The sequence below is a fragment of the Centropristis striata genome, chromosome 20 (assembly GCF_030273125.1).
Source record: "Centropristis striata isolate RG_2023a ecotype Rhode Island chromosome 20, C.striata_1.0, whole genome shotgun sequence".
NCBI lineage: Eukaryota > Metazoa > Chordata > Actinopteri > Perciformes > Serranidae > Centropristis > Centropristis striata.
In genome coordinates, this window is record NC_081536.1 from 21,919,606 (window position 1) to 21,935,479 (window position 15,874).

The 15,874-nt window shown below is 43.2% G+C and overlaps 1 protein-coding gene across 1 annotated transcript in view; it reads right to left on the minus strand.

Moving 5' to 3' along the window:
• Nucleotides 1-15,874, minus strand: part of meis1b (Meis homeobox 1 b) — an 81,852-nt gene that overhangs the window by 58,325 nt on the left and 7,653 nt on the right. Inside the window, exon 7 of the mRNA XM_059358971.1 lies at nt 8,104-8,215. Coding sequence (XP_059214954.1) covers nt 8,104-8,215 — 112 coding nt within the window. The remainder of the gene's footprint in view (nt 1-8,103; nt 8,216-15,874) is intronic.

Consider the following 15,874-nt stretch of genomic DNA (forward strand, 5'->3'; position numbering starts at 1 on the left):
TGGTGCTTCATACAGAAATAAACCTGAATGGAGTCCTCAGTTGACACTTTTCAAACATGATCTTGAATTTAGAAGCACTGAATGAAAGAATCTTTCATCTTTAAATGTACAAATCATATGTGGAAAAGATCTTCTCTTATTCTAATTTCCACTTCCTGCACAGACGGAACAAAAGCTGCAGATAAAATTATAGAAAGGAAAAAAAAAAAAAGGCCTTTACCACGTTTACACATTTAACTTTTCTTGTCACAATCTCCCCACCCCAAAACACAAGAGACCTCTACAAGCCAAAAAGTATGTGTAAATAGTATCTTTTAGCAAACACCAGTAATTAGATATAGGCATTTGGCATTCACGCCAGTCGCAAATTAAAGAAGAGCGCTTCCTGTAAACAGACAGCGAGAATGTGTCTACATCATTAGCGTGCCACAATTATAACATGTGAGCTAAAGATACATTTCCCTCCCGCTTGCACTCCCTCACCGAAGCAAATGAAGTAGAACCTCTTTTCTTTTTCTTTTCTTTTTTTAAATGACTGGCTGTTGTACTCTTTCTTGGAGCAGCTGCGAACTACACAGTGTGATCCAGGTGCATTTAGAGGTAAAATAAGAAGGATGAAATACAACACAGGCAACATTGTCAGGAATAACAGACATGAATGATACCAGCATTCTGTTCTTTCTGAACAGAACACATCCTGAGCAACCACAAGGACTGAGAGAAGGCATAAGAGAGACAGGGAAGAAGGAGAGAGAAGCTATTTTGTGTGCACGCATGTCATGAATGAATATGTATTTCATGTAAATTGTGCACACAAGGCATATTGTAATGGTCTGGGCTAGACTTTGCATTTCTTTGGTCATGCAAACATGCCCACATGTAACCAACAGATGGAGAGAGACGGGCTGAGTGAATGCAGGGGAGATTTAATGTAACAGAGAGACGGGGGGAAACATTTTATTCACCTCTGAATGTTATTATAGAAAGTCAAAAACAAGGGCACAGTGAGGAAAGAGAAGGAGACGGAGGCTATGAGAGAAAATAAAGACAATATGTAGAAATGTGATGCCCGCATGATGATGTGTACACATGCTAAGGTATAAACGACACATAAATCCCAAAGTCAAACACTCAAATAGCTTCTGACACACCTTATCACACAGTTTTATAACCATTATCTGCCATAGATGAGACGTTCGCTAAAGCCAATAAAACAGAAGTTAGTGGACCTGATTGACAAAGCAGAAGCTGGTTTCATGTGTGAAAGGAGGCAGCGGAGGGGAGGTGGTTAGAGAGGGTGGAGGAAGTCACTTTGTTTACTTGTATTTCTGATTCTTTCTTCCACACGACCCCAGCAGGCGGGTGACACCAGCCCTAATCCTAAAAGCAAACTGGCCCCTCGCTGTGGGAACCTGATACAATTTCCTCTTTTTCGAGAGGGGCAAACTCAGGCCACAGCAAGTTTGCTTATTGCCTACGAGGCAATAAAAAGTCATTGAGGGCTATCATTTTCTGCGAGGCGAGCCACTTCATGTGGGTTTGATGCGCTGGCAATCGTGATAGAGCGAGATCGTAAAGATCTCAGTGAATCTCAGAGATGTAGGTCGTGATTGGACATTGAAAGAACAAACATCTTTTTTTCCCAGGTAACCACAGATAGTAATGTTTGAGATGCAGTAAATCTAGTCGAGGCTGCATAAACATTTCTACCGGCAGCGCTGAGTTGTCGAGGGATTTTTTTTCTCAGGTTGGTTTGAGACGCAGTTATCCTTTATGCCTTTCAAATATTGATTTTCATAAACAGCATGGGAACTGAAAGTTATGCTCATATGACCCGGTAGGTATTAAACAGCTTCTTTAAACATGTTTACACACTTTTACATTAACCTGACATACAGTGAGCTTCAGGTGGCCCGGCCACAACTCTCTCACCTCTGAACTGGCAGCGGAGATATTTCTGTTTGCTAGCAGTTCTACATACGCCTCAATAGACTCCCAAACAACACTCAGCAGCACTTAACACACTCATCAGGGATAACTGCTCTGTCTCTCTCTCTTTTCCTCACTCACTATAGGATTCTCACACACATAGATGCACTGCTCCAGTCAGCATCAAAATGTTTTCACAGCATTCACTCTGAGATTCTCTTCCTTCCCCCTTATCTTCTCTTCTCTCATTATGCTTTCTTTCTGTCTTTTTATTTCACTTTTGTCTTCTTCCTCTTTCTCTTTTTTTCACCCTGTTCACTCAGAGAAAATCAAAGAGAGATTCTTGTTTTTGTCTGCCAGCTACTGTACTTACACACACACCTCCAGTAACACAGACGGCAGACTAATCAAGGGAACCACATACCTTTTATCTACCCACAGAGCCTCACATTTAAACAGATTACCAGGAAAGCTGGACACCAGAAAGACAATTACCGGACCGAGGATCTTTCTCTATAATGTCTAGACAACAAGCACACACAAACTAAGTCCTGTGTCTTTTATCTTCTATATTTCCACTTGTAGATTTATGCATTTTTAATGTTTGGCCAAAAAGGGTTTTAATGTGTTCACAACTAGCTGATATTTCACCCAGCACTGCTGCATTTACGTATGTAAGAATGTTAAAACTGCAAGCTGTCAAATTTATACTGTCAAAGATGTCATTGTATGAGTGCCAATGCAACCGTACACACTCATATTTCTACTAACAGAACATTTTCAAGAGCAGCTAAAGCCTACTGGGAGAGAAAAGCTATCCAAGGAGGGCAACACACACACACATACACAGACACACACAGTTCTCTCTTCCAGTCTACTGGACAATCGGACCAATTAATCGGTGACTTTGAGGGGGCCACGTGAAGCTGAGTGATTGGATGAGCTGGATCTGGCTACTGATTGCCTGGCACCCCTGTCAATGTCCCTGTTTGCTCAGCCCGGCTCTGAAGACTGGCCAATGAGGAGACAGAAAGTAACAGCTCCTCTGTGGCCTGACCTTGTTGGAGGGTGCAGAGGTCGGAGGATGGATGGATGGATGGATGGATGGATGGATGGATGGATGGATGGATGGATGGATGGATGGATGGATGAACAGATGACGACATCAGGAATAATTCAGCCTGATCGATGGGGATTCACAGCCAATAGAAGTTATATGCAGTGATTCAGAATGAATGGGGTGTAGCTGTATTACTGGAGGATATGATATTGAAATGCATATCAAAACAGGAAGACTGACTATCCAAATGTTTTTATGGCCAAGCAGCAGACAAAGTGTCACATCCCCCAGCTGGGTTTCGAACCAGCAGCTGTTCAGCCTTTAGAGCACAGCAGGTCTTTTCATTTAAGTAATACTGTACAATATATTCTTCTTTATATATACTTTTTTTTGTTGTCTTCCATGCGGCAGAAATTAACTACTAAATTATCCATAAAGCTGCACGTATTGTACTTAGACTTCCTTTCAGTCAGTCAAATAGCAAATATCAGCAAAAATCCCATATGGAGCATTCCTACAACTCAAGCAGCTAAAGAAAAAAAACCTCTCAGAGCTAGATATCAGACCAACAAGCAGAAATCTCAGGCCACTACTCAGACACTAGAAATGTATGCAGACACTAACACATTGCCTTACAGGGAGCTATTTGCCTTGGCGCGGCACACTTTACAAACGGTCTGGGTAATTGGTGATACATATCTAATATCGCCAGTCATCGCCTGACTCCCTGGATGTTTCTGACAAGTGGAGAGGGAAACCCTGTAGCTTTCAAAAACAGAGCAAACCCTCTGCTCCGCTCCTCTGCTCGACTCGCATCCACACCGCTGCAGCTGCCCAATTCACTGCCTGAATGTTATTCTGTTTCCCTCGCATGCCAGCCCCTCGGAGAAGCCAAGGGGTGTCCTTACAAATTCACACAGGCAAAGAGGAGTACTTTATACTGGGAGAAAAAGAGAGGGCCCGCTCATGTCCGTGAGGGACCCCCCCTCCAACGCGGGCATATATGATCTGTTGGCTTTTCCTCTGCCCTTCGAGCATTACTCTTCACAGAGACGCATGATCCAAGGCAGCAACAGCTACAATAGGGCTTCTCCAGTGGGCTTCTGGGTATTAAACAAAGGGCCCTGTTGGTAGGAACTAGCTAGCAAACAGCTGGGCTAATAGAGTGGGACTAATTAACTACAGGGCCCTCTCCGACTCTCCCTGTCGAAGCTTGCTGGATGTTTACAAAGACCTCCCAGAGAAAGGGAGGAGAAAAATAAGAGGCTTTCTTCTTTGTCTGCTCTTTTAGGGAGAGAGGAGACACCCAGGACTGATTTTAATGACATGTGTGAAGCAAATGTGATCCTCCCTCCATTTTCTTCTGACTGCCAGTGGAATTCAGCGCTAAAAAACACCGCTGGCATTGCGGTCAAAGCATAAACACCCATAACTAGGAACTCAGCATGTGAGCATTGTCACCACATGCAAAAATAAAAAGACACTAACAAATCACTGCAAAACACCTACTGGTGAATAAAAGCTCAAAGAGTCATCTTTAAATATCTCATTTTTAAAGCATCTTGCCCTACAATGAAGTTCAACAACATGCGTGTGGAGACCTCTGGTCTTACATAATGTGGAGACCTCCTCTCAGCTCCTGCAGCTCTTGGATTTGAAAGTGTGAATGCTATGTTTCTGGGAAGAAATGGGGATTTTTATACTAGTGGCCAGTGAACCGTTCAGAGAAGAGGGCAGAGCGAAGCATGTGTTTGTCTCAGGGATAGCCTCAGAAAAAAGGCTGAGAGAGGAGACTGGAGTTCACTAGTTAAAGGCCCCCGACCATCCAGCATCCTTCCTCTGAGCTGTTTCGCTCTGCTGGAGGGGGAGGATGGAAGGAAGAAGGCGGCAAAAGAAAGAGAGACAAACAGGGAGGAGTTAGAGACAGACTGAGTGAAGGATGAGATGTGGAAGGAGAGTAAAAGCGTGGTTTCTACTGACGAGAAGGAGTAAAGGGGACGTATTGAAGGATAGAGAGGAAGAAAGTGAGAATGAGTAAAGGAGGGAAAGATGGCCATTAGCTGTGCAGCTCTAAGGGCAGAGGGGAAGAAAAAAAAGAAAGTGGAAGAGAGAAACAGAGAGGGAAAGGTCAGTGAGAAAGCAATCTGTAAAAGGTGGAAGAGAGACAGAGGTGGGGGGAAATACAAGAATGGAACATGAAGAAATGAGGAGGAAAAAGGGAAAGAAGGAGAGGAGTAAAGATAGAGAAGAGAAGCAAGGAAGGAAGTGAAACTGAGAAAGAAAGGTGATGAGAAGAGAAAATGCAAAAAGAAAGGAACAAGGGATCAAGAAAGGAAGAGCAAAACAGAGCAAGAAAGAAACATCACGAAGAGGAAAGATGAGAGAAAAATATGACAAGATGAAAACAAAGAGCAAAAACAGAGATGTGAAAGTGGAAGAGAGAAAGATGGGGAAAAAGGAGAGAGCCTGAGGAACAAAGAGAGGTGAGAGAAAGGGAAAGAAAAGGATAAACAAAGGTAGTGTTTTAGAGCGAGTGGGAGGCATGGAAGAAAAAAGGGGGAGGAGAGAGAGAGAAAAGCATGGGGGTTCACAAGGAGAGAGAACCCGACTGAGAGAAAAATGAAAGAGGGAGACGCAAGAGTAGGTGGGAGACAAGGGAAAACTGGAGAAGAGAGGGAGGATGCTAAGATGAAAGTGCGAAAAAGAGGGAGGAGAGACAGCGATGGTGAAACTGTTGGGGAGAGAGCGAGCAAAGTGCCAAACAGATAAATAACCAGCTTACTGGGATTACCAAGTGACTGACACACAATTTGCCAGAGCCAATATGACGTGGCAGTGATAGCTCTTAACCCATATAAACCTGAAACCAGTCCAGGATGTCCTCCGGTATTTACTCTTGTCACTGTGTCCTGATGCTCTACACTGTGTGTGCGTTTGTGTGTATGTGGGGGGGTCTGAACAGAAACAAAACAATCACATGCAGAAATCAAGGTCCCTGCAAGCTTCAAGAAGAGGCTGTTTTAAGCCTAAATTAAGAAAAACACACTACTTGGAAGTATGTAAACACCTGAACATTTTTCCACTTACAATTTATTTTATCCCACATTGTGTAAGTGGAAATATTACATAATAATTGTTGAAAAATAGTTGTGCAACTGTGAAGAGAAACAATAAAAACCAAAAAATAATATTATGTCAATAATGAGATGTTATAATTCTACCCAATCTCTGTTTTTATTTGATGCTGGATGCTTATTGTAATAAAAATATCAAATATGGCTTAAAATCTGATTTTAGGTCATTTTTTCAACTTTCTTACATTTTCTTAATTTAGCAAATATGTTTCCATACATGAATAGGTCCCAACCCTCCTGAAGCACTTGGACAAATCAAAGCACCTCATTCATTGCAATGACACACACCAACACACAAACACACATGCAGAACATGCACATGTATACACACACACAACCCCATATTTTACCCTCTAATGAACTTCAACAACAAACAATAACCTACAATAGAGGGGATGGGAGAGGGGGTACGAGGAGGCAGAGAGAGAGTTGATGAGAGAGAGAGAGAGAGAGAGAGGGAGAGAGAGACAGAGTGAGAGGAGGCAGGCCGACATAAGGAGTGGGCCTATAATTGGAAAGATGTGAAAAATGAAGTGTCAGTTTGGTCAATAGAGGGCAAAGGTCACAGAAGCAGGAGCCCAAACTCGGCACAGAGCACGCTCATTAGAGCGACCAATCAGATCTTGCCTGCCTGCCCCGACCATTAGTCATCAGAGGTAAAGGCGTGCACACACACACACACACACACACACACACACACACACACAAATATTGCTTTGTCTTCCTTTTTCACTGTAATTTCACTCTTTTTATCAATCTGTTATCCATCTTCCGTCCATCTTTTTATTTTTATCTCCACTCATGTCTCACCTCTCTATCCCTCAGCTCCTCTGTCGGGCATTAATGACGTGGGAGAAAGAAAGACCAACAGCATGTGAGAGACAGAGAGAGAGAGAATGTGTGTGAAAGACAAAAAAAGAGAGGATGAGACAGACAGAGAGACAAAGAGAGACAGAGAGTGTGTGTTGACTATATAAATGGCTGCTCATTGGAGTGGAAGGCATGGCGGCGCTCTCTGCTCCCACCCAGGCTCTGCCTCCTGGCACTGGCAACCCTGCAGACTGCTCGCCTTGACATCGCCTCAATAATATATGAAGTTGCTTTTTTGCCTACAGTTTGTTTGCAACGCCGCCCCACCACCGCCAACCCATCCTCCCACTGCTGCCTCTTTCTCTCTCTCTCTCTCTCTCACACTCACACACACACACACACACACACACACACACACACACACACACACACACACACACACACACACACATATTCTTAGAATGCATTCACATCTGGCCTCAGTGGAATTATCTGATCTAAGAGTGTAGACATGTGTTGAACCCTTTAAATTTGAGGCTATACAATGAAAAAAAATCATAATGAATTAATCTATGCAAATTTTACATTTTCCTTAAACAGTCAAACCGTCAAACAATACTAAAACATGAAAATCGCCTTCCCTGTTTTATAAATAGGGGATTACATGACAGCGGAGAAAAGAGCAGAAAGACCCACCTACTTTGCAGAGGGAGTTCACAAACTAAGTAGTCAAACAGTAAATACGACATAAACTGTATAGTCTGGGATATAATATAAGCAGGAGCACATACACACAATCCCATAAGAAGACTGCATGCTAAAGAATTGTAGCATGAAACAAACAAATGCTCAGTGGTGCCAGGAAGACAGAATCCTCTCTCTAGACTTGGGTAGGAGCCATCCACCACACTATGTCTGCTCTGCCAATGTGTCCCTGAGCAAAACACTGAATTCCTACCAGTCCAAGAAGTGATCATATAGCTCACTGTGACCTCTGACCTCTCTGAGAGTTAATATAAGCTGAAACTGTTGCAAAAACTTAAACCTTCTTCATACATCCTAAATAAACCTCATCTGAACTCTTAATAAAGTTTCTACCATTTACTGTATCACTGTCCAGCCATTCTCCTCCGCCAGAAGACAAAGATGCAGACAGGGAAAGTCTCTTACCCTGTTCGCTGCTGTTGTCGCCGCTGTGTGATGTGTGTCCGCCGCTAGACGGCCCCGGCGTTCCTCCAGAGCGTGTGGACGCTGTGTCATCATGATCCCTGTTCCAGGACGTCTGTTTTGTTAAGAGAGAGGACAGAGAGATCAGTTTCTATATTGTATATATATATCAGTAGTTGTGTTGATTTTATGTGGGCGTATTTAATTATCTTCTTTTTAAAACTTCTGTCAAAAAATGTACATTATGTGGATGGAAGTCGACACACACATGCGCAAAGTCATGTGTGTCATACTCAAAACAAAATGTATCATTTGCCAGTCACGCAGTGTGTGTGTGAGCCCCCGCAACAATCTTATGGAATGAGGATTATGGGGGCTCGATGAAGAGAACGGCCCAGACGAAGAGCGAGCGAACATGTTGTATTAGTTCCCAGCTTTCTGAGGCATGCAATCCACGGCTGCCTCCATTTGGCTCAAACCACTAGCAGATGAAAATACAAAACAGCTACAACTTAAGATAGGCCGCAGCGGGCGCCAGAGAGTGATGTCATCCAAGCAGAGCGAACCAGAGTGGGGGGGAGACAGAGGTAAATAACTCAAACTATTGCTCCATAAGTATAAATCTTCTGTTTTGTCCAAAAATGAAACAAAAAATGGATGACCAATCCCACTAATGTAGATTTAAATTTCATTTTGGGAGGCAGAGCCAAGACAGAGACATAACCAAATAAGCTCAACTTTTCCCACAACCTTTTCTCCTCACAAAAAAAAAAAAGAAACGAAAATACTGCATCACCGACCGAACTGAAGCCGACTTAAACCTTTATATAGACACGTAAAAAAGTTGAGGTATTAGTGGAAGTTTCATTCCTTTCTCTACAACTTCAAGAAAAATAACAGATGAAGACAAACAGCTGACGAGGCAAAAGAGACCCGGGAGACCTGAGTTTATATATAGTAAGGTGTGTGTGTGTGTGTGTGTGTGTGTGTGAGAGAGAGAGAGAGAGAGTAAAGGACAGTCGTAGGATCATCAGGGGTGTCAGCTGCAGAGGAAAAAATGCTCTCTCTCTCACACGCACACACACGCACACGCACACACACACACACACACACACACACACACACACACACACAACAAAAAGTGTCCAGACACAGGTAAGCAGACAGTACTTTCAGAAACTGACATGATACATTTTCTCACATACACACATTTACAGGCATAGATATACGTAGATAGAAACTGCATAAAACAAACAAACACACACACACACACACACACACACACACACACACACACACACACACACACACACACTCAAATCCTACTATTCCCCTAGCAAAGCTTCAACATATTGTTGAAACTTAACCAGATGTTACCTCTTATCTCTCAGTGCCTCTGAAAAGCAACATTAGTGCTGAGGACAGGAGAGAAAAGAGACTTCAAAATAGAAGGAAATGGAATCTAATGTCTTATCACATGCAGCTAGCTTTCACAAGCAAACACCCAACAAACAAAACACGCACGCACACACCTACTCAAACCTACTCTGCCTCCTGCGTGAGCCTATCTTTGCTCTGTCAAATCAAATGAAGCAGATATCAAGGGGCAATGTGGTGTTTGCATCACGCTTTTAGGGCTACGTGACGAAATGAGTGATAGAAACCCAGATGGAGGAAGAGAGGAGGGAGAAGAGAGAAACACACTGGGGAACAACTGGTTTCAATTGGGATACTACAAGCATCGCTGACTCTGCGAGCAGGATTTGGAGCCGAGTTTAGAATTATAAAAAAGGAGTAGACATTAATTCATGACACAGGGTTTGTTTTAAACAAAACGTAGAAGGAATAAAATAACAGAAAAGAATATACAAGTCAGCAAATTCAACACATTTGGGGTCTATTAGAGCTCGTTTGATGTTCCTGGGCTATGAAATTATAATCCGGTGCTTACATGGACGATATAATCGTTGTTTTCCAAATTAGGCTTTGAGGCTTTGCAATAAAGAATAAGTCACTGCACAAAGGCATGACTGGGATGGTGATTGGGTAGATAAACGCTGATTTTAACAGGGATAAGATACAGAGAGAATCTTTTTTTCCACTTCTTTCGAATTCTTTTTTGCTGACCGTAGAATGCTGAAAAATGAAACACCCGTGCATGACCGAGTCACTCCAGAGAACATCAGAAGTGAGGTAATCCAGACCACATGCTCAGCACGCAAACAGTTAACTCTGGCTTCTGCCAGCTCCTCCAAAAGTGCAGCTTTTAAAAATGAGCAGAACTTGTTTATTCAGAGCTTGGTGAAAAAAAAAGAATAGCGCAGTACCCCGGGGATGTCGAAACGGCAAGTATTAAAAAACCCAAGAGATCCAGCTCGCAAAAAGGATATGTTTTTTCATTTTCTTTTTGTTTTAATTCTGTAACAAATTCCACTTGAAAATATAATTAGAAAGTGGAGGGGGAAATGGCAAACTACTGCATTAGCTGTAATTGAACAAAAGAGCGCTTTGCCTGCTGGGAGGTGGCCGCTGAGGCCCCATGGGAAAGGGGGCGGGGCAGAGACAGGGCCTGGTGGCATCTCCGCGGGGACGGAGAGTTTATTTATAATCACAGGCCGCCCTTGGACGGAACAGGCCCGGCACTGATCTAACACTCAATTAGTACACACACGGCTGAGATCACACAACACACACATACCAGTACACATAGGTCGCACAGCATGTGCACACACATAAACTAAAACGCTTTTTTAGTCACACACTCACAATTACTTTTTATCTGCCTTATGCAAACACATCACAGCACCTTAATACTCACAATCCCTATTTGACAAAACACACCTTGACCACAAGACACACAGTGACAAAAAAAACACACACCTTGTGCCAACAAGACTACAGCACACAATGTAAAGGTCCACTTTTAAAATATGGAACATGTAAATCCACAGGATGAATAGATGCATAAACAGAAAGCTCGAGGAAACACAGAGAAAGAGCGAGCTGTCCCTCTACACACATAGCTGCACACTTGATTTATTCTATGTCCCCTTAATGAGCCGCCATGGTCTCTCGCCCTCTCTCTCCCTCTCTCTTCCCCCCTCTCTTTAACTCTTTCTCTCTCACTCGCTCTCCCTTGTGCAGGATGTAGATTAATTCAATGCTTAATTGTTTAGTAAATTCAATTTTCCACATTCTATTCTGCCTAGCTTTAGCTAAAGTTCTTAAATCTGCCGAGGGAACCCTGTTCGTGAGCCGTGCATACCTTTTTTTTCCCTTTTTCTTTTTTTCATTACCATTTCTCTTCCTTCCACCACACTAATTCGCCATGAAAAGATTTTCCTTGCTGGAAATTCTGATTCCGCTATGATCGGTGAGGCATTCCAATCCAATGCATTCTCATTGTGCCGCGTCTAAGATGCGAGGGGGGCTTCCCTTTCTCACTGTGCCAGGCCCCATATCATACAAGCGCTCATGCAAGAAATGTTGCCTTGCCAATTCATTTGCAATAATAAAGGAAATGGTTAAGGTTGTTGTGCTTTGCCCCCCACCCTCCCCTCTTTCCTCACTCTGAAATATCTTTTGTGATGATATGGATATTTACTTTTCACTCTGTGCCAGCGAGCGTGCGGGAATAATCATATGTGCATACTTAACGGCACAGACATAAATATCCAAATAACCCCACACACATACACTCTTCAGGGGTGGTACATCTGAATCAAAGATGACAGTCGGGCTACTCCATCCCCCAGAATGCTTTGGTGCATATGTTCTCTGCGGTTGTTTTCTTTAACACCATTTTTGACCTTTGCAACAGCACCGCTTCCTCAAGTTGAAATCTGCGAGAATGCCATGTGTTCGCAGCAGCGAGATGGCCTGCACTAACTCCGGACACATTCTCCCACTCAGCTGAATGCTGGTGGGGAAGCTGTTAGTGAAAGGGGCTGAAAGGCCAGCTATTGTACACTCTTGTTTACTTTGCCTTCCACTGTGACTAGATAAAGCAGGATCTGCCTCTCTGATAACCGGCCAAGCAAGTGCTTGCCCAACTACCTTAGCTTCCTCCCTCTGCTCTCTCCACCCCTCTCCTCCCCTTGCTGCAATATTAGTGCTTCTAAAATGAAAAGCAGGGCTGATAATGGTATGCGTGGTGCAAAAAAAAAAAAAAGTGAGAGAGCAAAGGACCCTCCTCCCTCCCATTCTGCTCTACACTCCCCTTCCTCCCTAACTCTTCACAATAGACAAAGAAAGAAGAAATAACCTTATAATTGCTGAAGGGGGTGAGGGAGAAAACTGGATTTGGTCTCTTGAGTAAGTAAAGTATGCTACACTGAATAGCCGTCAGGTACTCTTCAATCGGCTTTTTAAAACTGGTGGGTTAACCTCATAGAGACAACCAAAGATAATTACATGTTTGAGATAATTACCAGAGCTTTCAAAGTCCATTTAGATGACACTCACAGAAACTGACAAACTGATTTTCTTTCTCTGTGGCCTCTTCCACTTCAGCTCACGCTGCCGACTCCTTGTTTACTCTCTGTGAGCTGAAATCCAAACAAAAACATTAACTCGAGGGCTCTCCCCTCTGTGCTATCTAACCCCAAACAAAGCATATTTCTCTTTATTCAGTTGTGAATGAAAAGGCAGGCGTAATTTCTTAATGACATGTTTTGCTGCGGTTTCTTCATTAGCCTAGCCTAGCTTGACTCGCAGTCGCTGCGCTGGGATGTTTCTTGGTGGATCCCTTGGAGACGGGCTGTTTGTGACGGTGGCCATTGTCAGAGGCTCGCAGGGGGTTAAGGGGGAGAGGAACTTTCCATTAGCTAAGTACACATGTGTTAAGCCAGGTTATTGTTTACTTAGCCAAAGAAACCACAGCAGGCCTCGGGGACAGACATGGCCGCCCATCATAAGTAACATGAGACACAAGCCAAGAACTTTATTTGCAATTGGGATTTTGTGGCTTTCAAAAGAGAATAGTGGATCCACTAAGCACTAGTTTCCAGATATACTGCATGAGTTAAAAACAACTAATAAATCAACTTAAAATCTGACCCTATTGCAAAAAAAAGTTGTCTGAAAATGTAAAGAAGAATCTCCCGACACTCTTGTTCTTTGAAGTCACCCTGGCCTTGATTTGCTTAATCAGAACCACCCCTACTTGCTATTCCACCACAATAATGAAGAGGCTAAGGAACACACAAGTCACGTGGTCACCTCTTTGTATCACTTGTTGAATCCTTAACAGCCGCCCTGCATTCACTCCCTAAAAGAAAAAAAAAGGGGAGTTCAGGGGAGGGGGGGGTGGGGGTGTAGAGGAGGGAGGGGGCGAGTGGGGGGGTCAAACCTCTCCTCTATTCAACTACAAAAGCTGCTATTACCAACAATCACTGCGATGATTCAAAAGTTTGTATCGCGACCAGCAGCGTGCCACTGTATGAGAGAGAGGGGGAAAGAAAAAGAGAGAGAGAGTGTGTGTGTGCCTGTTTAGTCGGGTGTAACTTGATCCATACTTCAACGAGAAGCGGATAGATTAGCGATAGCGGTGTACTGATTAGGAAAATAGTGGCTGACCCCAGCGGTCAGGGTTTCCATTGAGTTAGGAGGGGAGGGGGCCAGGGGTCACTCTTTGACCGCCAGAGTTACCTAAACCAACACTGCTGGGTCTCACTGACCTGGAAACCAGCACTTGTATGGCATAACAGTGCCAATTGTTGGGAAAAGATACCACGATAGCACTATCAAGAGTAAATTCTTACACAGTGACCACAACACTAAGCTCACACAGGCAGGGTTTGTTTAGGAAAGATTGTGTGGGACATAAGAAAAACAGCAAATGTATAGATGTTATTTCAGATTAAAGACAATTTTACATTCTTTTTATATGATTTCAACCACACAAAAATATCACAATGTCAATATAAAAACACCTCTCCACTAAAGATCAACTGCTGAGCTTTCATAATAATTTAAGACTGTCGACAAAAAGGCAGGCCGAGAATATTTTTAAGGGAAATCTCAATTATTTCCAGCCCCACTTCAGCCTGCATGGCTCAATCAAATAGAGGAGCTCTTGAGACTTGGAGTGAGTCCTCAGCACTATTAGTAGTGTTCTGCTCTACAGCGGAGAGCCCGGGCCCTCCGAGTTCATTAGCAAATTGCTGTGCCCCTCCCCGTGCTCTCTGCGCAATTAAAGGCAACTGTGCAAATGACGTACATCGGCGTGGAAATACCTCCCCGCTTCTTTATACTGAGGTGAACATGTGTGCCAGGCAAATAGGGACGCAATCAGCAGAGCGACTGCTGCCACATTTCCACAACAACAAGACAGACGCAGACATATTCAGTGTGGACACAAGCCTTTCTACATTAAAGGGCCTCTGCAAAATTCACTCAGAATTTTATTGTGTGTTTTTATGTTTATATACAGCTGAACTCAAAGCAGGATGTATATGTCTAATGGGGCAACTGGAAAGTGCTGCTCAAGTGAAGAAATGAGGCGAACGTGGTGGGAAGCTCTCCAGGGAGCAGCAGGGAAAGGGTTAAGAAAGTCCAACTGGTGCTAACCAGTCACTCCACTCACATAGCACCTGAGGGGGGTGCTGCATTTATCAGGCCAGTCTGAACACACACATGCACACAGCAGCGTACACACAAACACACACATATATGCATACACTTGTAGACAGATGCATGCACACACACACACACATCTCCACGGAAAGACACACACACCTACACAGAGACACACACAAACACAGGAGGGTGAGCCCAAACTGGCTGGGCTGCATTCACAAGCCAGCGCAGAGCCTCTCTGACTTTTTCACCTCTCAGCTATGCTCTGCTTTCTTTTGAAAGGGGCGTCCAGCGTCCCTCCATACTCGCCTGCATAGGCTGACTAACAAAGCAATGTAAAGAAACGTAAAGAATATTCTGAAAATTACTGTTATGACGCAAGGGTGCATAATGCAGCAAGAAAGTCAGCATCGTTGGATTGTTGAGTTTAATAAATTCAAAGTATTTTTTTCCTCTGACATTTTTTTTCCTCTGCTACAGTCGCCTCACTGGAATAAATTGGTTTATGAATAAATGAGCCTGCTTTCTCCGTCTTGTTAACATTGTTCTTTTGTGCAAATTCTCAGCATTTTTTTCCAGTCCACTTCAACTTTATGCCCGAGGGCATATATTAAAAATACATATGGAAAGAGATAATGCACACACAACGCAAATTCGTTAAGGATGTCACTGCCTTACAACTGCAGATAAGATGTCACACAAAAATAGCCCACAAAAAACTCAAAAAATATATATTCAGCCGCGAGTAAGTGATGAAGTGCAGTGCCATTAGATTGACAATATGAGTATTCAGCAGTGAGAGGCATGCACCCTGTGCCTGTTTGGATATGCCCATTTACACACAGCCTGCTGCTGAGGACAGTCTCCATGTTATCCTACTGGAACATCAGCCCATCCCTCAATATTACACATCTGTCAAAAACTTTCCCCTGCGTTTCACTACAAACTATGCCTGTAGGTAATTTATATTATTCTGTCATATCAGCGTAAACATAAGCTTATGTGGTTTTGCCCTGAATTGGCTATATGTAGGGACCATCATTATATTAAAATAGGCCATGTCTTCATCTTACAGTCAATTAAAGATCTGCATCAGTGCCTCAAGCACAACATAATTTTCTTCATATACCTAGAAACCCATGGGTTTTACCAGACTATTTCCATATCTATAAACCATAAGGCTTCATTCCATGTC